Source organism: Lissotriton helveticus, chromosome 6, assembly GCF_964261635.1.
Source record: "Lissotriton helveticus chromosome 6, aLisHel1.1, whole genome shotgun sequence".
Lineage (NCBI taxonomy): Eukaryota > Metazoa > Chordata > Amphibia > Caudata > Salamandridae > Lissotriton > Lissotriton helveticus.
The window spans coordinates 835790242-835816186 of NC_136067.1; the positions used below are offsets into that span (position 1 = coordinate 835790242).

Consider the following 25945-nt stretch of genomic DNA (forward strand, 5'->3'; position numbering starts at 1 on the left):
AGACAACAAAGGACGTGCAATATAAATACATTTTACAGATCACATACTCATATGTATAAATGCTCATTCCTTCAAATGCACAGCCAGTTCCTCATCCTGGTTGAGACCCCCCGGAGTCTTACTCTGGAAATCTATGATCAATCTAGATTCCCTCTGTCGGAGTTTTAGAACCCTATTGCCTCCTCTAGGATTCAATGGTATCTGTTCTAGAATGATAAAACTGAGATTCTTGACATTGGAGTAATGGTGCTCCTTAAAATGTCTTGCCACAGGGTATTTGGGGTCAAAGTTGGTAATGGCTCTCGTATGTTCCAAAATGCGCTTTTTGGCCATGCATGTGGTGCTGCCTATATACCATTTGTGGCATGTGCAAATGATTGCATATACCACAAATGTAGAGCTGCATGTTAGAAATGGGGTAATTTTCTTGGTGATCCCATTGTAGGACACTTCCTTGCAAGATTTGCTGTTGGCGCAGGCCTTGCAATGGCCACAGGGAAAGAAACCATCTAAACCTTGAACATTAGCTGGGGAATAAGTGGTAATGTCACTGTGGACTAACATGTCCCTGATACTCCTGCCTCGTCTGTACGTGATACTGGGTCTCTTGGGTAACTCTTTCCCAATCACGTTATCGTTTTTTAGGACTTCCCAGTTCTTGGATATTATTTTTCTAACAGCCTGGAAATCTGTGCTGTAGGTCAAGATAAGTCTAGTCACATTGTCCTCATCACTCTCATCGTTAGGTTTGTCACAAATGGTGTCAACCCTTTTTATGGAGTCCGCTCTTGTCTTGGCTCTCTTGAGGACCCAGTTAGGATAGCCCCTGCTCTTAAATCTGTCCAATATGACCATGCTTTCCTCTCTGTAAGCCTTATCATTGTTGCAATTGCGTCTTGCCCGCAACAGTTCGCCGAATGGAATGCTCCATTTTAGACTTTCAGGATGGCTACTAAGAGCGTGTAAAACGCTATTTCCGGCCGTGGCCTTGCGGAAAAGTTTAGTATGCACCTGGTGGTCCATGATCTCAATTTTAACATCGAGATATTCTGTGTCGGTCAAGCTTTTATTCCCACTGAGGACAATGTTTGCATCATTGTGGTTAAGTTTGCTGATGAACAAGTCTGCCTCTTCTAACGTACCTCTCCACACAATGAAGAGGTCGTCAATGTAGCGTAGCCACATATCTACATTTCCAAAATCTTGTTGTAGCATGGGATCAGAATGGATGTCCTTCTCCCATTTACCCATGAATAGGTTGGCCAGGCTAGGTGAAAAGCAGGAACCCATTGCTGAGCCACTGACCTGCCTATACAGTTCACCGTTAAATAAAAAGATGTTATTCTCGAGGCAGTATTGTATCATACACAGAAGCATGCGTGTATGTTCCCTATACTTGATGGGCCTGTCTTTGAGAAAATATTCACACGCTTGCAAACCCTGGTTGTGGTCAATTATGGTGTAGAGGCTTTGAACGTCTAAGGTTATCAGCACGTAACCCACCTCCCACTTTAAGTCCTCAATTTTCTTCAAAAAATCTTTAGTATCCTTTACATAACTGGGGAGTTCCATCACATACTCCCTTAGGAAATGGTCAATGTACTTGGATACTCTTTCCGACACACTGCCACGTGAGGACACAATAGGTCTCCCTGGGGGTGTAGTGGCATTCTTATGTATTTTGGGCAGTAAATATAACACCGGGAGGACTGGGTAATCACATTTTAAATATTCGAATTCCTCCCACGTAAGAATGCCCTTCTCCTTCCAATCAAATAACAAATCCCACAAACTAGTAACACTGTCATGATAACGAGTCATTTCAATGGGCTCATAAAAATGTTTGTCGCACAATTGTCTCCTTGCCTCTGTAATATACATATCTTTGTCCATCAGGACAATATTCCCTCCTTTATCCGCAGGACGGATAATTATAGTCTTATCCTCCATGAGAGATTTCACTGCCTGTCTTTGTTTGTAGGTCATGTTGGATTGTTCGTTGGATCTGCGTTTATAGTGTTTATGTCTAAGTTCGTTGAGACTTTTGTTAACACAGTCCTGAAAGACATCAATGTTATCATGTGGCAGTATTGGCAAGAAACTAGATTTTTTCTTAAAATCCGTATTGGCTGCTGCATCAGTACAAATATCCAATTCTGACAGTAACTGTGTGGTGCTACTTGCCATTGCATCTTGTGTAGCAAACATATCAGTTTCCAATTCAGTCAGTAACTGTGTGTTGCTGCACGATCTTTCTGCTTGCGTACCGCTTATGCCTAATGACATGACCATGTTCAAATTGTCACAATCTCCTACATCAAAGTTATATGCATTGGAGACAACTGATGTTGCACCGATATGGCCTGTATCACCTTTAAGTTTGTACCACTTCTTGAGCTTAAGTTTGCGGGTGTATTTGAATAAATCAATTCTATTGTCAGTGTATCGTGAAGGGTATGAGGGACAAAATGACAGACCTAGGCATAGTGTTTTCTTCTCTATCATGTTAAGTTTTCTTTTGGATAGATTTACTATGGTCATATTTACCGTTTCGTTATCCATTAGTACTTTCTCCTGTTGGCACGTCCTTTGTTGGTTCCCACTGTGCCATAGCCCTTGTCTTTTTTGCCATCGCTGTCTGATTCGTATCCTCCTGTTGCTCCTCTTCCCCTTCCGCGTCCTCTTCCGCGTGTTCCTTTTCCTCGTCCTCGGGGCTTCGGTACCGGTGTCTCCCTCGTTGTTACACGACCCCTTCTCAGAGTCCGGTACTCGTCTAAAAAAGTCACTTGCTTTTTTCCTTTGGCGGGTGCCGTTATATTTAATGAGACATCTGATTCGCTTTCGCTGGTGATATTCTCCTCTGCCCTTGGAGTTGTCGCTTCTTCCATTTCTTCCACCACAATAGTGCCAGTGATGTCATCCTTATATAAGTGGTCATATTTATGGCTGAATGTAAGTATCCTACCGCTGTCATAGTCAGCGTAGTCGCGATTGAGTTTTCTCTCTTTTCTCGCTTTTATTTCTTCTTCGTGCTTGGATAGTCTTTCTTGTATGGGCTTCAGTTTCATGTTCAAACTTTCTGTTTCCATCAGTTTATTGAGTTCTTCCATGAGTTCTCTTATCTCTTTAATGAGTTCCTCACGGTCTATCCATGCATACTTGATTAGGATTTCCAACATTCTGCGTGAACTGTTTGCTGAGTTAATGGACCACTCCTCTAACATCAATGGATTGGGTTTTTCATACGTTGGTGTAGTGAATATGCGCAACCCCCTAGGTACCATGTTTTGTTCTACATAATGCTGTAGGGATGTCGCTTCCCACCACTTAGTGATCTCCGTTTTTTTCAATTTTTCTAATTGCCTTAACTTATGTTCAACCGGCTCTATTGTTATAGTTGGTTCCCTTCCCTTTGTCACGTTACTTGGAAATATTTTCCTTGTGAATAGTGTCCTTGCAACTCTTGCACGCTCCTCGTCCTCTTCCATGTTGGAAAACCTTATTTAAACAGCACCAAAAATCTGTGTCTCCGGTGTATATCTCACTGTCCCCCCAGTGTGTATGCTGGGTTCCTTTTGCCAAAATGTTAATTGGGGAATTGTAATAGTCTGTGCAACCGCGCGTAGGTCGTGCGCGTTATGCCAGTCACAATTTAAAGGTGTGTCGGAGTCCGTTTCAAATCCCCAAGGTACTGTTGCAAGTGTGGCGACCCCCGCTGCCCCGGAGTGTCTGAGTGATGGCAGGCAACCTCCGTTGTCCGTCACACCCCCCCAACCCCTCAGGGACGGAAAGTCACCACTCCCGCTTACCTTCAGTCCGGAAATGTCATGCGGACATGCACCTCCTTCTTTCTGTGTTCCCCAAACAATAGCGCTGGCCGGTCCTTAACGAGATCCTCCAAGTAAATCCATACCACGAAAGCAACTCCTTCTGGATCTCAGCGACCCGTGAAAGGTGGCGTGCACGCCGGCGGAGTAAAGCCGACCAATTTGAATGTTGAAAACCAAACGAACTATGAAAGCACGCTCTCAGGACGAATGAAGAAGTAAACACCGGAAGGTCTGAAAGTGCTGTTTATTCCACAACGCGTTTCACCGTAAAACGGCTTGATCACGTGGAAAGCTGAATGAGAGGCATAGTTTTAAAGTGGTAAAACAGTAAACACAAACATAGGACTGGTATTCGATAATCACACGTAAGTTAAATTGCCCAACTGTACATAAACTCGCATGTTAAATTCACAAGCGGGCATGTATTAGAGGTGCTGCATTGTTGAACCTTAAAACACATATGAATAACTGGTAATATCGAAAATTATCGCAAACCAAAATTAAACATATAATATGAATCCCAACACTGTGGGGAAGTCTGTGAATCTGCGCATATAATATGCAGGTAAAATAACCCCCAAATTGTTGCATATATTTGCACTGAATAGTGCCGATCGTGTGGCAGTAGAGTCCCGCCGGACCCCGCCCCCTGTACCGCCCATGGCGTACAGAACGGCAAATGCCTTCACAGTCCAAGAATGTTATTGTAACAGAGCGCCTCCTCTGTAAATCAAAAACAAACAGCACATACCTCATGCTCTACAAGGGCCCGATCAAGTATTCGCAAGTGCTCGAATACACAGTGGAAATATTATACCGTCCTATAGATAATCTGTCTCTCAAACAGTCAAGTGCCCATAAAGTGCCGACGCTGGAGATACACACACACGCAGACGCATCAGAGTACTGTATGGGAGACAGTCCACAGGATTGTGCATGTTAAGTTGGGGGGGGGGGGTGAGTTTACACAAATGCAAGTCACATATCACATTACACGTATTTAGTCACAGGGAGGCTAAATGATTTGCCCAAGATCGCACAATTTTGAGGTAAGCGCCGAGGCTGGGTTTTGAACCTTGGTTCCCAGGTTCCAAAGCCAGTAGCTGCTAGGTCACATCTCCTCCCTAAAGTAATCATATTGCTTTACTAATGCTAAACATGCCAGTTTGCCTCCTTCAGAAACACCAAAAATAATGGACGGATTGCTTGAATTAATCTCAGCCACTGGTAATTTCTCGGGCCACATCCCAGTCCATTATGTTTTTTGCCCACCGTGCCACCTCAAAATAGACTGGTCTTGCCCGAACTACCATTTCAGGTCCTCTGTCAGCTGGAACATTGGAAGCCCAAGAGTGGTTCAGAGAGTACCTGGCTTGGAAGTTTGGGCTCAACCTTTCCATTACAGCAGGACAAACGCTGATTTGCATATGGCTAGTTCTAATCCGATGTGGCATGGTGGGCAAAAACACGATGGTCTAGGGTACAACACAGAGTAATAACCAGGGGCTGCTATTAATTCAAGCATTCCCCTCATCACTTTTTGTTAATTCAATTTTCCTCCTTGGGTGTAGGTCTGGGGACGAAGTTTCACTTTGCTCCAGTGGGCCAAGCTCCTCGTGTAGGTGGTCTCTGTCATCCTAGCCTGCGCGTCCTCTACCTCCTTGATTGTGGACAGCTTGTGTGCTGTCCTGATGGCAGTGGGGAGGATGAGTGCTACTAAGTTAGAAGATGCAGATTCTCAGTGCAAAAAGTAGAGAAGGAAACAGACCTCTGCCAGCATTTGGGAAAACCAGCAGTTCTCCTGAATCACAAGAGGTATAAAAAGAAGAGGAAATCTGAGAGGCACTAAACACTGTGGCGCTAACGTCTCAGAACATTCAGCTGCTCTGACCCTTACCAACTCACCTCGGCACAAGAGGCCTTGCACCAGGGAGTATGTAGCACTTCCACTTTCTCTGCCCATCTACTCTTGAAGGAGTTTCACTGGCACTGGGGCACGGCTTTTAAGTGTCTCTCCCAGTACCTTCCTTTATCTCTTGGGGTTTCAGACCACTGTGGATTCTTCCCTGGCTCTGTAACTCTCTGTGTTGTGGACTCCAAAGTGGATAGATCAGATGATAGATGAGACTTATCCTTCGGAGCATAACCAGGTCAAGAATTAATGAAACTTTCCCAGCTGCTCATGGATCTGGCTGCAGCTTTTATCGGCTAAAGTCACATGCCCCCTTTGAGCTGATGCTGCCTGTCCCAATCCAGGTGCTGGTTCCAACTTTATTTCTGTCTGTTCAGGTAGACCGTCATAGATGGATAATTATTCAAAAACTCAAATCTTGCAGGAAAGCTTCTCTGGAGTTAGCAGACATCGATTCATATATCGACTTCGGTTGCCATGAAGACCTGCATCTAACTATCTGCTATTATGATGTCCGGGCCAACACTATATCAGCGCAATCCATTGAACGCCTCAGTTCCCTGACCAGAAAATGATTGCATCCACAGTGGCCACACCATCTCCCCACCAAATCCAGCCCTTTACAGCCTTAGTGTAGTGATGAAGGTCCACGCAGGAAGGATAAAATACAGGATGCTTTATTGAAGGTAGAATGAAGTACAACAAGTAGTCATGTTCACAAGAGCATCCCCACCAGGAGCACCCTGTCTGCTGCTCAGCCCATGCTCAACTGTCACTTCACCTTTGTCTCCCAACATTCCGAGGCGCATCATGACTCCAACATTCTATTGAGCACACAGCAGAAACACTGGCTAAGCAGGTGGTGTAAATCACATAACATTAACAAGAGCAGGATACTACACTTAGGTTACCTGTACTGTGCCACAGAGGACATTCCGTTCTTTTTTCCCTACAATTTCCTGGCTTACTGAAGTGGTGATGAGTGCTTCCCCGTAGGGTAAAGCTATATCCTCTTATGAGCGTATGAGCTCTCTTGTAGTAGGGTTCCGATTTCTAGGTGATAAGCAATGACAGCGCGCTGCAAGTATCAAAGCGGAATCCCGTGTTTCCAGTGGGAAAGAGAGCTCACACGCTCATTGATCTCACTGCAGCGGCTGCTGGTGGAACCCCAGGGGCGGATTCACCCTTTTCGAGCCTTACAGAGCTGTTTTTTCACCCGCCGCCCATACTGAGTGACCCACTCACGTTCAAATCAGGAATGATCCAGCAGAAACTCACACACGAGTTTTAGATCGGTTCTTGGAGTCCGTGACTGTGACTCCTTTCTACACCTGGTCTTGAGCCCGGCCGGGTTGGAAATATCACCGGCTTAGCGACCTTCTATTCTTCACCTAAATACCACAGCCCTGAGGAGTCGCATTGTTATGCGACGAAACACGTGTTGGCTGGCTTTAAGAACATTAAAGAAGACTTGTTTCTAAAGACACTTTGGTTTCTCTGTTGGCAACATATGTATTACTGTGTATAATTGTGTCCACTCGACACAGAATAGTGCAAGAGACTACTACTCAATGTTGATATTTTTTGGTTGTGTGCATTAGACCTTTGTATTTTGCAATTTGTCAGAAGATGTAGCCTGCCATCTGACCTCTGTCTTTAAAGAGCAGCACGTGAAGAGATAAATATAGAATTTAAAGGCACTTTTATTTATTGCGTGGACTTTCGTGAGCTACCAAAAATCGGCTTAGGACCCACAGTGTGTGAAACACTGTCCTAGGAGGATTGAGGGTTAAAGGTCATGAAGTCCTGTCCTGTGATGTCTATAAGGTCAAGGATGTGTGGAGTCACTTTTGGTACCCTTGGTATTTTGTTGAATCAGTGTCCATGAGGACAGCCCGAGTAGGCTGCGAGCTCTGACTGCAAGTCTTGCCCATGACTCCGCTAGCCAGTTAGGTAATCCCCGAGGCTTCATTCTTGTACGTTACTCGCTTCTCTTTTCTTCTGTTTTTCAAAGGTGGGCTTAGCTCAAGGGACATAAAAGCCAATTCAACTGCAGGTTGCTGGCTGGCCTCATGTCTGTGGCAAGGGTGGGACTTGTAGTCTGCTTCACGTTACTGTTGTGGGATGTTTATGGGAAGGAGGGGGGCATGAGGTACGTGGATGACGTGCCTTTTGATTTCAATTAAGTGATTGGGATTACGATCTTTAAATGGCTAAAATGTTTTTTTTAGTTAGCTGTAAAGATTTATCACAATGGGCACTCAGTGGTGTTCCCTATGTTTTGGTTTGAATATTGCATTACGAAAGAATAACAAGAAGCCAAGTGTTAAACATGTACACGCATATTCAAGAACCAATACGGAATAAATAGATGATTTCATTTTATACAACGGCCACACAAACGTTAGAGTAATAAAGAAAAGGGCATACTTTTTGGTGCTTGGTTTGTCAAGCTTCACTTCTGCCGTCTTGTTTAGATCTCCCAACGAGTTGGATACATAGAGATCCTTAGGTGTTGGAAGTACAGCAGGCATGTTAGCCTCCAAGGGACAGCTCTTGAAGCAAACACTCGATCGTCGTCACATCAGCTGGTGGCGTACACGTCTGACTTTAAGCAAAAGAGTCCCCATCAACACGAAATAATATACAGACTAAAAAAATAAATGCTAAGAAGTGAGCACTCGATAAACGTCGGTAGTTTCCCGGACACAGGACTTGCCTCCCGTCTCTTTAAGGAGACCTATAAAAATCCAATTGCCTCTGTTTTACTTCCGACTCCAAAACCACAACAGGGAAAACAGACAGCAGGGAGACCTAATGGTAACGCTAGCCTATAGTGATGAGACTGGGGGCGGTAGAAGGAGGTGGCGAGTGGCCTGTATCAGCCGTTGAGGCCTGCGATTGGTTAGAAAGAGAAAGGACAGCCTCGCGAACAGCCGCCTCAGTCACGCCGGAAGTGTTCAACTCAAGCCTCCCAGAAGAGACAGACCCTAGCGCCCCGGAAATGATAGTGACCAGTTCCTGTAACACCGACGCTTAAGGCTGGAGTATGAGTAGGTGCGTGCATTGCAGGGTATTCTGCATCAGCTTTTTGCTGTGTGTGGTAGAAGGGTAAAGAGGCGTTTTTATTAATTTTATTTTATTTTTGTGCTCTTAAGTTTTATATAGCACGGATATGACCCAGAGGCATCAGAGCGCTTCAAAATAAAGCCAGAGCATAGCAATAACAAATATAAAGTGCCTGCAGAGCCAGAAGACACACAACCACGTTTCTCTGAGGCGAGGCAGGAATGCCTAGGAGAAACCAGCGTCTTTTTCAGTTTCGGGGGCATGGTTTTCGTTCTCTCCTCTTCCCATTGGCTGGAAGGTAAAATTCCAGCCAATGGGAAGAGGAGAGAAAGTAAATAGAAAGAAGCTTAAAAAAACGCCCCCGAATCCGAAAAAGACGGGGCTTGAACCGAGTGACGCCCCTCTCCTCCAATGGCTGGCCAGCATTTACTAGGCCAGCCAATGGAGAAGAGGGGCGGGTTCCAAGCCCCCTCTAAGAAACATTAAATCTTGGGCTCCGCCCACTGCTATGCAGTGCGATGGTCCGAGACCTAAAAAAGTAGGCGACATTTTTAATTTAAATTCATTGCTCCTTAATGTGCACAATGTGAATCTGATGCTCATGAGGTAAATGTGCATGACTTGAGTTAACAGTTATGTGGAACAGACTCTTTCCGAGAACTGTTAATGGGTTCTGCTTTAAATCCTATATTTTTATATCTTGCATTGTTCCTACATGTTTTGAAATGGATGTTGTGATTTCCTGTTTTCACTCCTGCTTTTGATGGGATTTTGTTTCTAGAACTTTCCTGAAATGGACCTTCTCCATTGTCCTTCCAAGGAAGCCATTGAGGCCCATTTCATGGCTTCGATTAAGGAAGCAGACGCCTTAAAGCACAAAAGTCAAGTCATCAATGAGATGCAGAAAAATCACCACAAGCAACTGTGGATGGGTTTGCAAAATGGTACGCTTGTACTCTCTCTACGTTCTTGATAGCAATTTTATGTGTTTTAGATTTATATATATATATATATATGTGCTTCTATAGCGAATGTACAGATTTGTTATTACAATTAGAGCACTGTCACTTTAAATTGCATCACCAACAAAAGAGAAAAAAATGCAAATGTTGGTATATAAGAAACCAGGTGACCATTTACTGTGTCATGTGATCAAGGTACGTCAGTACCGAAACGCGTAATGGCCGACTGAGTAGCAGCTAATAAACCAACGATTTTTCTACTAACCTGGGTCTGTGCTCCATGTGTCTCTTCGGGAGAAGAGAGCGCCTGCGTCTTTGCTTGCGAAGTGGAGTGGCGGTAATATATATGTATATATATATGTGTGGGTGTGTACGTATATATATATATATATATATATATATATATAATATACACGTCACAAATAGAATGTGTGCCATATATTTATATGTTTAAACGGTTGACTTAAATCAATTAGTATGTGTAGCATCTCCTCCCAAGCTACTCTACATGTGTTCTTACAGAGCAGCGACTCGACTTTGTATATAATTCCTGATGCTTGGTATGGCCTGTGGAGAAAAGTATTACTACAAAACCTGTTCTTAGATAACAAAAAGGTGAAAGACAACATACATTAATATTATATGTTTGAAGTTCGATACAAAATGCCATTGGATTACCCTACAATGTAAAGGCCTTGTTTGGTACCTTGGAACAAATATAACACTATCAAGCGGCTCCTTATCCAAATGGAAAGTTATGTAAATAACCTACGAATACATGCTTTAGCAATACAATTTTTCCTGAAGGTATCAGAGCGTTTTACATGAGTACCAGTTAAGTTACAGACCGACACATTCATTGTAGGCACGGGGAGATTAAGTGATTTGCCCGGAATCACAGGATGTTGAACATCGCTGCTGAGGCTCGAACCTGGTTCTCCAGCTTCGAGGTCGACCGCTCTAGCCTTTAGGCCACATCCTCTTCCCAATTGTCAAATGAAATCACAAATACATACACATTGTGATAGCCACGAGTTTTACAAGCATTCCGCTTTTCTCCTGTGGCCTTATGATAAATACTTTATTACTCTATTAGTAAAAGGACCCCAAAAAGTACACTATTTTATTTTATTTTATTTATTTATTAAAGTTTTGTATAGCGCTAGCTGGACCCGAAGGTATCAGAGCGCTTCACAAATAACTTTTATCTTTCAACCAGACTATGTAATTAGATTTTGCTTTGTCTCTAACACACAGTTTTAAATGTTCTAAAAATATGTTTTGTTCTCTTTAGATAATTGGCTGTATAAATATTTTCCTGATGAAGACACAATTACGTGTCGAAACGCGTTGAGATAAACAGCCCTCCCAAGAATATCTGGGATGACCATATCTGTAATTCTCCACACCTATCAGAACAAATGTCTTTTTTAAGGAATTGATCAAAAAAATAACACTTTTTACTGTATCATGTGTATTTAATATATCAGTTTTGTTATGTTTATATGGACTTAATTGATTGTTTTATCATTAGAATTAAATTCTTAAATATCAGCAAAGTTTGTCATTTTGTGTGTTCACTTATATATATTTTGGTTGTTGAATAGACTTGGTTGTTTTTATTACTTTAGGCCTGGGTATATACCTTTGTACTGAACAATTTCCCTGACCCAGGATTTTATCCTCACCAGAGGGTCCCTGATATACTACATATCAGAGCGCTTCACAACATGTACAAAAAGGCATTAGAGATGCAGTGAGGAAGGAGAACAGAGCAAGGAGCACATGGGTGTAGAGAAAGACTTTACAATATAAACAGGAGCGCAAAAATAGGATAGAGTCAAAAGCGAGACATCCGGCTCTTGGACCGCAGCGAAAATGGACTTTCAAAGTCAGACGTGGAGATCTTACTACAATCCAGAGCGCTCAAGGAAGAGGGCTTTGAGTAACATCTTGAATTTCGGGAAGGAGGCGGTCGTTATGATATGTGGGGGGATGGCGTTCCAGATCATGGGAGCATTGCCCGCAAAGGATTTGCTGGATGTGTTGTGTTTCTGGGATTTCAGAGGAATGAGTAGGAGCGTGTTGGAGCTTCTGAGGTTCCTAGATTGACCGGCTTTTTTGAGCTTGTTGGCCAGATATTCAGGTTTTCCTGTGTGCAGGGCTTTGTGAGTGAGGCAAGCTGTGCGGAAACTGGCTCGTTGGACAATAGGGATCCACTTCAGGTCCTTAAGAGCCGGGGAGATGTGTTCGTATTTCCTGGTTCCTGTGACCATTCTTGCTGCGGCGTTGAGGGTAGAGGTCAGAGGACCCAGGTGAGATTTGGCTGAACCAGTCAGCGTAGCGATGCCATAGTCAATTCTGGAGAGTACCAGAACCTGAGTGGCCTGTTTCAGGTCTTTCGAGGGGAGGAAGGGTTTCAGTTTGTAGAGGAGTTTCAGGTTCAGGAAAGCACTTTTGGCAGTTTTTGAGATGTGTTCTTTCATGTCCAGTTTAGGGTCCAGGGTGATCCCTAGGGATTTTACGGAGTTAGTAGGAACAAGTGGAACATTCAGGGCGTTTAAGGCTTTGAGCCATTCTAGGATTTGGGGGTTTTCATCTGTGTTCGAGATGAGGAGCACTTCGGTTTTTCCTTCATTGAGTTTTAGGTTGTTGGAGGCGAGCCAATGTTGGACTTCAATGAGTGTGCAGTTCAGTCTGTGGATGTCTGCGATCGAAGTGGTTTCCAGGTAGAGTCGTGTGTCATCCGCGTAGAGGTGGAAGGGGATGTTGGACTTCCTTAGAATTGACGTGAGGGGCTCCATGTATATGTTGAAGAGTTGAGGTGAGAGGACGGACCCTTGAGGTACACCTCTAGTGATGGGGAGAGGGTCCGATTCGCAGCTTTTGATTTTGATTCTTTGAGTGCGGTTGAAGAGAAAGGAGGAGAACCATTTCAGGACCGTCTTTTCCATGCCTGCTCTCTCCTGGAGGACATTGAGTAACAGGGCATGATCCACTGTGTCAAATGCTGCCGAAAGGTCTAAGAGTATGAGAAGGCTACATTGGTTGGAGTCGAGCGACATGTGAAGATCGTCCAGGACATTTAGGATTGCGGTTTCTGTGCTGCAGCCTTTTCTAAACCCTGATTGGTGTGGGTCGAGAAGATTCGTGCTTTCTAGGTGCTGGGAAAGCTGAGACTGCAAAAAACAACAAGTGATGGACTGAATGTGGATCAATGTCACACACTCCCCCAGTCAAAAGATCTGGGCCCAAATCCATCGTTTTTTTGCACTCCACACCACCCTGGGTCAGATAATGGCTTTATGCAAATCAGCTCTGACCCTGTTGCCCCATGGGAACAGTCCAGTCCGAACTACAACAGCCATATCTTTCCCAGACCGGAATCAAGCATCCGAGGACCGGACCGGTTTCGAGGTAACACCTCTCTTCAGCCCGGCTAGCTTGACTCCAAGTGGTGTGGAGTGCCTGGGACCCACGTCTGGGCATCCCCAGCGCACTTAGGGCGGCAATTGCAAACAAGCATTTGCAATGCAATAGGTCTCGCATTTGCGAGAGTTTGAGCTATTGGCATTGTAAATTACAATGCTTTTTATTTATGGGTTTTGAAAAACTTCAAGCAAAGAACTTTGTACATGTAGTCCTTGCTTAAGAGAAGGAAGGCTTTTACCGCCAACCTTGCTTTTCGTAAGCAAGGACTATAAATGCACAGTGCGTGTTTACGCACCACTTGCAGGTTTTCAAAACATAAATAAAAGGCACTGTCATTTACTATGGGTTATAGAATTTATTGACAAATGTGAAAATATTTAGGTTGGGCGTGCAGCCCCAGAGAAGTGCTGTGCTTGTGTGACCTCTCGCTCTTTTTCATGTGTTCTGTTGATTCTGTATGGTTAGGTGGGTAGATGAGGGTGTTTGTGTGTGCATGTGTGTGAGTGTGTAGAAGCATGTGTGTGAGTGTGTGCTGCGGTCTTTGTAGTACCATTTTTTGAGAGAGGAAACCTTGAACTGCTGCTGATATATTGTTCCTGTCCTGTGTGTGCTTGTGACGCCTAGGAAACCGTTTAATCTGTATGAAAATGCAAACTATTAGTTTTGTTATTGTTTTGTTTTATGGAGCTAATCAGATTGCAAGCTACTCCTTTCAGCGCCTAGGAGTGATGCGTAACTGTAAAGATATTTGGTGAGCTGGGAAATGCCCTTCACCCTCCTTACCATGAAAGCGCCCCTCTGCGGCTTGTTTATTGTTCAGGGGCAGATTAGCATGAATTTTCCCATCTTTAGGTTCCCCGTTTGAGTGCTGTGTGCCTTTAATAACGGACATGCTTATGTATCCGTTTGCTAGTCCTATGCATGTCGTTTCCGATTGATTACTGCACCGAGCTCGGAGAGAGCTTTGAAACCAATGCCAGTGAAGGCGATGTTTTTAAGTAAGAGATGTCCTTTGGTGTGATGATCATCCCAGACCCAGGGGCTTTCTGAAACGAGGGAAGCGGTCAAGGCCCTTAGGGAGATGAAGAAATCCCAGTGTTGGATCCGCAGTGCTTTGACAAGTACAGTTAATATACTGCATGAACGGATGATCAGAAGGCGGCTGGTGATTAAATAGAAGGAGGCTGGTGATTAAATAGGAAAGCGGCTTAGCAGTGGCTGATGGTCATTTCAACTTAGAGAGGGCATTAGTTAAGTAGATGGTTTTTTTTTTTCCATCAGTGTTCTGGCGTTAACCATGGGTGACTATTGATGAACACCACCGCAGCAATGCCCAATCCCCCTGGCTTTTGAGGAGCAATCACTCACCCGAAAACGGAAAATAATTTATTCTTGGTAACGTGGAGAAAAACATTCAAGACTTTCAACTGCACAATACCATCGTCATGAAAGCAGACTTAATCACATGCCCGGAGACAGTTACTAAGAAACCCCACCCCACATCAGTTGCTTGACTTAGCAAATCAAACGGGCTCAGCCTTCCCTTACGAAATGAGTCTTTGAGCTTAACTGCCACCCGGTTACATCCAGTCACCGTGGAAGCAACTCTTTTTCCCCATTGCCGGAGCCTAATAAACCAAGACAAAAGTTTATATTTAAAGGTTGAGGGGAAGGAGCGAACACACAGGGTATATATACTTTTAAAAAGTAGCCAGAGTTAACAAGACGGAGGGAAGAGAGGGGAGGGGGGAGGAGAAATGCGAGGGGCCAGAGCGGGTAAAATAAACAAGACGGAGGGAAGAGAGGGGAGGGGGGAGGAGAAATGCGACACGGCGGGAAGGGGCAGGCAGGATGACTCAGGGGAGGGGGCGGAGCGGGACAGAGCGGCATGTGGGTGTGAAGAAGCCGGGCCTTTGAAGTGAAGCTAAGCTTCACTTCAAAGGTGTCGGAGGAATGCGGGCGGCTGTGCACGCGCTTTTAAGCTCAATGCACATGCGCATTGAGCTTAAAAGTCACGGGCACTGCAAGGAATCGCCACGATTCCTTGCAAGTTAGATAAAGAGTCGATGAGCCCCTATAGTCTCGCTTGCTCGATGCGCATGCGCATCGACAGGCGAGACCTAAAAACAACAAGTGATGGACTGAATGTGGATCAATGTCACACACTCCCCCAGTCAAAAGATCTGGGCCCAAATCCATCGTTTTTTTGCACTCCACACCACCCTGGGTCAGATAATGGCTTTATGCAAATCAGCTCTGACCCTGTTGCCCCATGGGAACAGTCCAGTCCGAACTACAACAGCCATATCTTTCCCAGACCGGAATCAAGCATCCGAGGACCGGACCGGTTTCGAGGTAACACCTCTCTTCAGCCCGGCTAGCTTGACTCCAAGTGGTGTGGAGTGCCTGGGACCCACGTCTGGGCATCCCCAGCGCACTTAGGGCGGCAATTGCAAAAAACAACAAGTGATGGACTGAATGTGGATCAATGTCACACACTCCCCCAGTCAAAAGATCTGGGCCCAAATCCATCGTTTTTTTGCACTCCACACCACCCTGGGTCAGATAATGGCTTTATGCAAATCAGCTCTGACCCTGTTGCCCCATGGGAACAGTCCAGTCCGAACTACAACAGCCATATCTTTCCCAGACCGGAATCAAGCATCCGAGGACCGGACCGGTTTCGAGGTAACACCTCTCTTCAGCCCGGCTAGCTTGACTCCAAGTGGTGTGGAGTGCCTGGGACCCACGTCTGGGCATCCCCAGCGCACTTAGGGCGGCAATTGCAAAAAACAACAAGTGATGGACTGAATGTGGATCAATGTCACACACTCCCCCAGTCAAAAGATCTGGGCCCAAATCCATCGTTTTTTTGCACTCCACACCACCCTGGGTCAGATAATGGCTTTATGCAAATCAGCTCTGACCCTGTTGCCCCATGGGAACAGTCCAGTCCGAACTACAACAGCCATATCTTTCCCAGACCGGAATCAAGCATCCGAGGACCGGACCGGTTTCGAGGTAACACCTCTCTTCAGCCCGGCTAGCTTGACTCCAAGTGGTGTGGAGTGCCTGGGACCCACGTCTGGGCATCCCCAGCGCACTTAGGGCGGCAATTGCAAAAAACAACAAGTGATGGACTGAATGTGGATCAATGTCACACACTCCTCCAGTCAAAAGATCTGGGCCCAAATCCATCGTTTTTTTGCACTCCACACCACCCTGGGTCAGATAATGGCTTTATGCAAATCAGCTCTGACCCTGTTGCCCCATGGGAACAGTCCAGTCCGAACTACAACAGCCATATCTTTCCCAGACCGGAATCAAGCATCCGAGGACCGGACCGGTTTCGAGGTAAAACCTCTCTTCAGCCCGGCTAGCTTGACTCCAAGTGGTGTGGAGTGCCTGGGACCCACGTCTGGGCATCCCCAGCGCACTTAGGGCGGCAATTGCAAAAAACAACAAGTGATGGACTGAATGTGGATCAATGTCACACACTCCCCCAGTCAAAAGATCTGGGCCCAAATCCATCGTTTTTTTGCACTCCACACCACCCTGGGTCAGATAATGGCTTTATGCAAATCAGCTCTGACCCTGTTGCCCCATGGGAACAGTCCAGTCCGAACTACAACAGCCATATCTTTCCCAGACCGGAATCAAGCATCCGAGGACCGGACCGGTTTCGAGGTAACACCTCTCTTCAGCCCGGCTAGCTTGACTCCAAGTGGTGTGGAGTGCCTGGGACCCACGTCTGGGCATCCCCAGCGCACTTAGGGCGGCAATTGCAAAAAACAACAAGTGATGGACTGAATGTGGATCAATGTCACACACTCCCCCAGTCAAAAGATCTGGGCCCAAATCCATCGTTTTTTTGCACTCCACACCACCCTGGGTCAGATAATGGCTTTATGCAAATCAGCTCTGACCCTGTTGCCCCATGGGAACAGTCCAGTCCGAACTACAACAGCCATATCTTTCCCAGACCGGAATCAAGCATCCGAGGACCGGACCGGTTTCGAGGTAACACCTCTCTTCAGCCCGGCTAGCTTGACTCCGTGGAGTGCCTGGGACCCACGTCTGGGCATCCCCAGCGCACTTAGGGCGGCAATTGCAAAAAACAACAAGTGATGGACTGAATGTGGATCAATGTCACACACTCCCCCAGTCAAAAGATCTGGGCCCAAATCCATCGTTTTTTTGCACTCCACACCACCCTGGGTCAGATAATGGCTTTATGCAAATCAGCTCTGACCCTGTTGCCCCATGGGAACAGTCCAGTCCGAACTACAACAGCCATATCTTTCCCAGACCGGAATCAAGCATCCGAGGACCGGACCGGTTTCGAGGTAACACCTCTCTTCAGCCCGGCTAGCTTGACTCCAAGTAATGTGGAGTGCCTGGGACCCACGTCTGGGCATCCCCAGCGCACTTAGGGCGGCAATTGCAAAAAACAACAAGTGATGGACTGAATGTGGATCAATGTCACACACTCCCCCAGTCAAAAGATCTGGGCCCAAATCCATCGTTTTTTTGCACTCCACACCACCCTGGGTCAGATAATGGCTTTATGCAAATCAGCTCTGACCCTGTTGCCCCATGGGAACAGTCCAGTCCGAACTACAACAGCCATATCTTTCCCAGACCGGAATCAAGCATCCGAGGACCGGACCGGTTTCGAGGTAACACCTCTCTTCAGCCCGGCTAGCTTGACTCCAAGTGGTGTGGAGTGCCTGGGACCCACGTCTGGGCATCCCCAGCGCACTTAGGGCGGCAATTGCAAAAAACAACAAGTGATGGACTGAATGTGGATCAATGTCACACACTCCCCCAGTCAAAAGATCTGGGCCCAAATCCATCGTTTTTTTGCACTCCACACCACCCTGGGTCAGATAATGGCTTTATGCAAATCAGCTCTGACCCTGTTGCCCCATGGGAACAGTCCAGTCCGAACTACAACAGCCATATCTTTCCCAGACCGGAATCAAGCATCCGAGGACCGGACCGGTTTCGAGGTAACACCTCTCTTCAGCCCGGCTAGCTTGACTCCAAGTGGTGTGGAGTGCCTGGGACCCACGTCTGGGCATCCCCAGCGCACTTAGGGCGGCAATTGCAAAAAACAACAAGTGATGGACTGAATGTGGATCAATGTCACACACTCCCCCAGTCAAAAGATCTGGGCCCAAATCCATCGTTTTTTTGCACTCCACACCACCCTGGGTCAGATAATGGCTTTATGCAAATCAGCTCTGACCCTGTTGCCCCATGGGAACAGTCCAGTCCGAACTACAACAGCCATATCTTTCCCAGACCGGAATCAAGCATCCGAGGACCGGACCGGTTTCGAGGTAACACCTCTCTTCAGCCCGGCTAGCTTGACTCCAAGTGGTGTGGAGTGCCTGGGACCCACGTCTGGGCATCCCCAGCGCACTTAGGGCGGCAATTGCAAAAAACAACAAGTGATGGACTGAATGTGGATCAATGTCACACACTCCCCCAGTCAAAAGATCTGGGCCCAAATCCATCGTTTTTTTGCACTCCACACCACCCTGGGTCAGATAATGGCTTTATGCAAATCAGCTCTGACCCTGTTGCCCCATGGGAACAGTCCAGTCCGAACTACAACAGCCATATCTTTCCCAGACCGGAATCAAGCATCCGAGGACCGGACCGGTTTCGAGGTAACACCTCTCTTCAGCCCGGCTAGCTTGACTCCAAGTGGTGTGGAGTGCCTGGGACCCACGTCTGGGCATCCCCAGCGCACTTAGGGCGGCAATTGCAAAAAACAACAAGTTTTTGAGACAGCACGCATTTTTCCAGAATTTTCGATAAGAGTGGAAGGTTCAAAACTGGTCTGAAGTTATTCATGTCCTTGTGGTCCAAGCCGGGTTTTTTTAGGAGTGGAGTGACTTGACCTATTTTCAGGCAGTCAGGGATGGAGCCCTCGCTCAAAGAGCTGTTGATGATCTTGGCCCAGGTTGGGGCTAGAGTGAGCTTCAGGTCTTTTGTTATTCTCGGGGGAAGCTGATCAAGGGAGTGAGATGAGGGATTGGTGGTGGCTATGAGATTGCTTATCACTTCAGCCTGGATAAGCCGGAAGGAGGACCAGCGAATGGCTGAGGTTGCTGGCCTGATGAGGGTAGTTCCGGAGGGAATGGCTGAGGGCATAGCACAGAGTGAGCGATCGATTTTAGCAATTTTTTCGTTGAAAAAGATGGCAAATTCGTCACATAGAGATTTGGAAGCTACCCTGTTGTCTATCACAGGAATGGATGTTTGGTTCCTGATGATGTTGAAGAGTTCTTTAGGGCGGTTTTTAGCATTGTCCAGAGCGGAGCAGAAGAAGGACGACTTTTTTTTCTTGATATGATTGTAGTAGCTTTTACGAGTTGCCTTGAGTTTGTCCCTGTTGAGGGAGGTGGGGTTGGTCCTCCAGGATCTTTCCATGGATCTTAGGTGTCTTCTTTCATCGTTGATGTCTGTGGAGAACCAGGATCTGGAGGGGATGTTTCTTGTTTTTTTTAGTTTCCGCGGTGCCAGCTGGTCTAGGACGAGCTCCAGGTTGGCGTGGTACCGCGAGGTGAGTTCCGTGGTGGGAGGAGTTCCGTCGAGTTTGAGAGGAGTGAGCTAAGTCCCTCTTCTAGCTTATCGGGCGGAATTTTCGAAAAGTTTCTGACCCACTTGGGGGAGGTTTGAGTAGGTGGGAGGGACAGAACCGAGTGATTGATATGGAAGAGAATGGCGTGATGATCCGACCAGTCCACCGGGATGATGTGGTCGATCGAGATTGTCTTTTTATCCGCGATGATTGCATCAAGGATTGCTCCTCTATGGTGGGTTTCCTCTGTGCAGTGCTGGGTTAAATCGTAGTAACCGTTGTTTGAGCTGCACGTGGCGGAGACAGCTCCTCCGGCCACCATACATTCCAATTACTCATTACTGGTTGGCCGAAAAAAATCTCTCAGATTTATCCAGATTGCATGTCAGCTGATTCACCTTGAGCCTTTGTGAGACATCTCACCTTTGTGAGACACTATCTGCTGTTTTCACCATCAAAGTCTGTTCCCTTTTCGTAGGTGAAAATCAGTTGAGTATTGTCCGCATAGGATATAATCTTAGCACCATTATCCTCTGCCAAGGGTGCCAGGGGGGGGGGACATATATACGTTGAAAAGAGTAGTGCCAAGAATAGGTCCCAGGGGTACTCCGACATTCATGTTAGGCATGGGGGATGAGAAAGGAGGTATCCATATTTCTTGAGAGCGAAAAAGATGTCATCCAGGCCAGTGCTGCCCCACTAATACCCATGTTCCTCAGTCTGTCAATAAGTCTCTCATGTGGGACAGTATCGAATGTCGCTGACAGGTCAAGCAATATAAGGACGGCCCTACCATCCTGATCCAGTTTTTCCCTGATGTGCTTGGTCACTTCCAACAGGGCAGTCTCTGTGCTATAGTTAGCCCTGAAACCAGATTGGGACAGATAAAGCAGATTATAGCTTTCTGCGTGATCTGAAATGGCTTCGTTCACATGTTTTTCTAAAACTTTAGAGAGGGCCGGGAGGATAAGGGTTAGGCCTATAGTTGGCCGGATCGTTCTGGTCAGCGGTCGTTTTTTTAGAAGTGGTAAAATTTTTGCCTGCTTCCAGATATGTGGTACTTTGCCAGTGGAAAGACATAGGTTAAGTACCTTATTTAATGCGAAATTGATAATGGGAGCTAGAGATGCTGATAGTTTAGCTGGACAAGCATCTATTGGAGATCCGGACTTGAGGCATTTGAGGTAAGTTAGCGAGTCGGCCAGTTGTATTTCAGAGAGCTCTAATAATGCAGGAGGCAGCAAGGCAGCAGACTTTCTGATCAGAGGTTGCTCTGTGGCTTGGTCCTCTTCTGTATTTTTAGAAAAAGATTGTTGGATTATAGCAATCTTATGCCGAAGAAATACTTCTTCCAGGATTGGGAAAAAGTGGTTGGAAGGAAAGTTAATTTGTTAACGCTCAACGGATTTTCACAATTGCAAATCTACACATGCACATTTGCTCATGGTAAAATGCAGTTCCAAAATATTTATAGGAGTACTATTTTCCGGCGTACTTCTGTAAATTCTTGTGAATTTATGAAAGCCATAAATCTGCACTAATGCAAGGACATACACCAAGGGTGCACTTCTGTGATTTTCTTTAAGAACTGATCCCCTAATTGATTATCCTAGACCTTTTATTTTAATTAAAATTTTATTTCTCTCTCTATCGGCTACCTTCAGTGACAGTATTCCTTTCTTTTATAGGCTTCGCTGCTGTATTTTCTAGTAGCCAACAAGAGGTACCAGTAGGTGACTGTTACTTAATTGCTCTCTGAATGCCCATTAGGGGCATTTCATGTGGACAATACATTTGTAATAGATAAAGACTCCACATATCCACTTTTTTCTGTCTGTCAGACACAGCCCTTTGCTTCTCCTTCTCCTGTTTTTTCTTTTCCTTTCTCTGTACTGGAGGGAGCCTGTTTGTGCTTGTGTTTTGCCGGTTCTTATTTAGATCTTAAAAGAACTTGCTCCCTCTGCCTCATGTTAGTTAGTGATGAACATCAAAACAGTGTATTCCATTCAACAGGCTGTTCATGCCAGCTGGCCATCATAAGGCTTGGGTCTCGTGTCGTCTTGAGCAATCAGCATCTAGTGAAATGTTTCATTTTTTTTGCTGGAATTTCTCCAGTATTTCTAGGAAGCCTGCGTATTTTGATGTCTAAATGGGGGCATGTGGTTCTGTGTTGGAGAACTATGAGCCCCTATTTGGACTTGGACAGAGGTCGGCTTCCCAGAAAGGTGTAAGCTGTGGAAAGGCTTGTAGTATATGTGTAGTCCTGAGGAACGGATAGAGCAAGCATTGGTAAAGCCAATATGTCTCGCCTATAAAAACTATCGGCTTTGACAATGTCTTTACCCATTCTGCACTGCATCACTGATGCTTTACAGCATTGGTTTAAAAAGAATAGCAAATACCTTACTGGTGTGTCATTTGATAGACACACACATGCATTCACTGAACAAGCGCGCTCTTACATAAGGAAAGAACTGTGTGCAGCGCAGAGGGGGGGAAGCGCACGGGTGAGAAGCAACATGAGTGTGGGTTGAGGGAAAGAAGCACCTGGGCGAAAGAGAGCAAAGTGATGGAAGGGAAGCATGCAAGGGAGATCGCTGGAAAACATACACTCTCAAGGAGTGCTTTTCGAAAAAGTAGGAAGCATGGAAGCCATGCACATATATGGCAAAGAGCCTGTGCTCCATGGGAGAGGCCAATACAAGATTGACAGGCACAAGCAAGGAAGCCATCCAATGGAAGCAAGCACATAAGAGTCACAATAAAGCCAACCAATGGCAAATAGTAGGCAGGCATCAAATCCCTGTATTTTCTTTGTAAGCCCTCTATAAGTCCTTCGCAACTAGACAGCTTGCACTGTCTGGTAGGCTAAACCTAACAATGGTAACAGGAACCGATTAAAAAGTCATTAAATGATGACTGATCCATCAGATTCATAGTACTAGCATAGCACTTTTAAATGGATACGTTCTAAGAGCATAGTGGATAATGTAGAAAATCATGACTGATCCTCACATTGAATATAGCCCAGGTCAATTCTTTCCAGAGTGTTACTTCATGAATGTGTGTTGTTTATCTTTCTTGATATTGATGGCTGGGACTAGGCCCAACTCTGGTGGGACTTATTTTAATATTTATGAAGGCTCACAAAATAGCATGTTATCATATTTGCATTTCCAAAAGATCCAGTGGGCTAGATGGAATGTATTGAGAAGTGCATAACACCTTCAGTGGTTCAAAATTGTTCAGCTTGGTATTTGGTGCAAGTTGCTTTGTATGTGAAGCCGTTTATCCTGAAAGTAAAGCTGCATTTTCTGAAAGCATTTTTTGGTTTCAGTAGGCTGCCTTTGCAGGAAGCTGAGATCAGTTTGATGTAGTCCATAAACGCAATCCGAGACCAGCCAGACCATCATATTACATCACCTTTGCTGTAGTGGTTGGCTTTTTGGGAGGCAAGTCAGGGAGGACAATACCATTGTCCAGCCTGCAGAGTATTAGTCTTGTGTTACTGTGCACCCATTATTGTAATGTAATGAATTAGGTTTCTTGGAAAGCGAAGAAGGAATTCTGCGTATATTTTTTATCTGCTTCTCGCTCTTAAATAATTTTTTGATTAAGACTAGTTTCAGGTAGGTGCTATCTTTCACATGAACATTGAATAAGCTGTGAGTGGGCAGTCTAAAAGGGATAGCACAGAAGCAGGAACTCTATTTTTTCTTGTGTTCCTTTAAGGTGGTTGTATGGCATATGATTCTGTCATACATCCAAACATTCACAGAGATCGGTGAAGACCTGATCACCTATTGCTTTGGGCTGCAGTTGGTATCACCAGCGTAATCCATTGAGGTCACAAACCATTGACATTCCCTTTAGAATGTGCCTCTCTTTTGCCCGGTCCGGTATGTGATTCAGAAAAGGTTGGAAATGCCCTTTTGCATATCGGAAACACATTTCTGATTAGCAACATATTTTTGGTTGCATTGTAAAAAAGTGTCTTATTGTAAACCCTTTATTTGTCATTCATAGGCTTCAAAACACTTTTGTTCGTAGGGACCAAAGCAGTGGCTGCTCTTCCGCTAAGGGGGAGGAGCGTCGCCTCACTGCTATTTCAGCAGTGCAAAAAAAATAAACAAATTATAATAACAGGACGTTATTATTATTTTATTTTTCTATGTGGGACTCGCAACCGGGGCGGGCTGGGCTCTGTGACGCCAGAGCAGAGTGAGAAGTGATTTGCATCCCCTAAGTGCCCATGACTGTTTGGTCGGCCCTCCTGGACCTGCCCAACCGTCATGCGCAATTAGCATGTTCTCCACTGGGCTGTGTTACACAGCGCGGTGAAAAACATGCCCGGACTCCCAGGCACTGCCTGAGTGGCCTAACAGGTCGCTCAGACCACTCGCGACATGAGCAGCGCTTCTGGTGCTACCAGCAAATGAAGAGGACGGAGGAGGGGCGTGCGGTGTTGCAGCGGTGTGGCGGTGAAGGTAAGTTTATTTATTTATTTGTGTTCTATTCTCCCCCTCTTCCCGCCCACACACACTGCAACACTCCCGTTCCGAGGCAGCCGCCACTGGACCAAAGAGACATTTGAGAATTCGGCTAGTAATTCCATCGCATGTCTTCATGATGCTTATAAAATTTTTATGGTGAAGTACCAAAAGCTTAGGAGAAGCCTCAGTAACTAGCAGAAATGTGTTACCTTTGTCAAAGATTTGAGTAAGAGTCTCAACAGCGTTCATGGGTGGTGTTTCTTTTTTGTATACTTGCCAGAGTTATGACTGATATTCACATAGTGCTTGTAATTGATGTTGCCAGAAAAGAGGAGCGTAATAAAGCTTTAATTTTTGAGCTCTGAACAGTCGTAAAGTCTGTTCTGATGTTCCTGTTCCTATATCCAATCAGCCACCATCAATCAGTGAGAAAATGTGCAATAATATACCATAGTTCTCATTGCCACTAGTATGTATTGCAAACCTATATAAGAAGCTGAGCTGTCTAAATGGGTAAACAACGTTTACCACGAATCTTTCTCCCCGCAGGGAATCACAACGCGGTCTTTACAACGACCATGATGTGATTCCGCATACCATTACTCCACAAGTCGGAACAACGACTTGCGGAGGGGGGGGGGAAGTGTTGGATTTAAAGTCCAACACCTTCCCTATTGTCCGCACAGACTGGAATTGGAATAGTAAATTATACTATTCCAACATCCAGCGCCCCCCCCCCTCCGTTGTGATTCCCTGCGGGGAGAAATACAGCGGAATAATGTCACACATTTGTCTAAATGTGTTTGCCAATAGCAATGGACCTGCTAAAATCTCACTGAAGATGGCTCAGGGTAGTATAGAATAGCAGAAATGCAGCTTTCCCTCATGTAAGGAATGTCTGCAAAATATCTGAATATAAAGCAGTGGGAAAAGAAATGCAGCTTTCATTTGTAAAAGATGAGTATACATATTGATGGTCTCAAACTCAAAATGCTAAATAACTTTCTGTGAAGGAACACATTGCAGATGCATGTTAGTGGCTTTGAACTATACTTCAAGACAAACCGTAACGACACGGCACCATTTTATTTGGAGCTATGGTTAGGGAGAAAAGATAAGTATAGCAGCTTACTGGTGTCATTTACACACAACACTGTTCGGAGCAGTTGTAGACACAGACAAAATTTAAAACAATGTTGATACCTTCCATGTTTTCTTTGCCAATAAATGAACAGATTAGTAATAAGATTCATTCATTGAGGTGAAGAAAGAGAAAATGTTGATAGAGGCTTGTGTCGGGGAAAAAACAGCACACTGCTTTATCATCCTTACGGTGCAAGGCCTACTGTACTGTGCATGTTTCCTTGTAAACATAATCCAGATGGTGTGGTCGGCTGCCAGGCAGCACGGCTGCTTGAAAAGAGAGTTTGTGTGCTATATCGAACACAGTAGGTATGTGTAAATAACACTTGCTAAGATTCTCTGATTTCTGTCTGGCAGCATGCATTCAAGTTGGAACTACTTCTGTCCCTAGAATACAACTTATTTTACTAGGAAAAATGAATCCTACAAACTGCTTTTGAAACCCTTGGCCTTCCTAGCTAGGTAAAACATAAAACCCAATCTTCATTTTGTTATGATTTTCATTTGTA

The 25945-nt window shown here is 45.3% G+C and overlaps 1 protein-coding gene across 3 annotated transcripts in view; it reads left to right on the forward strand.

Moving 5' to 3' along the window:
- The window catches only part of ATG5 (autophagy related 5), a 540258-nt gene that overhangs the window by 177104 nt on the left and 337209 nt on the right, over positions 1–25945 (forward strand). For all 3 annotated transcript variants that reach the window (XM_078648434.1, XM_078648433.1, XM_078648435.1), the window contains exon 5: positions 9593–9755. In XM_078648434.1, the coding sequence (XP_078504560.1) occupies positions 9593–9755 (163 nt within the window). The remainder of the gene's footprint in view (positions 1–9592; positions 9756–25945) is intronic.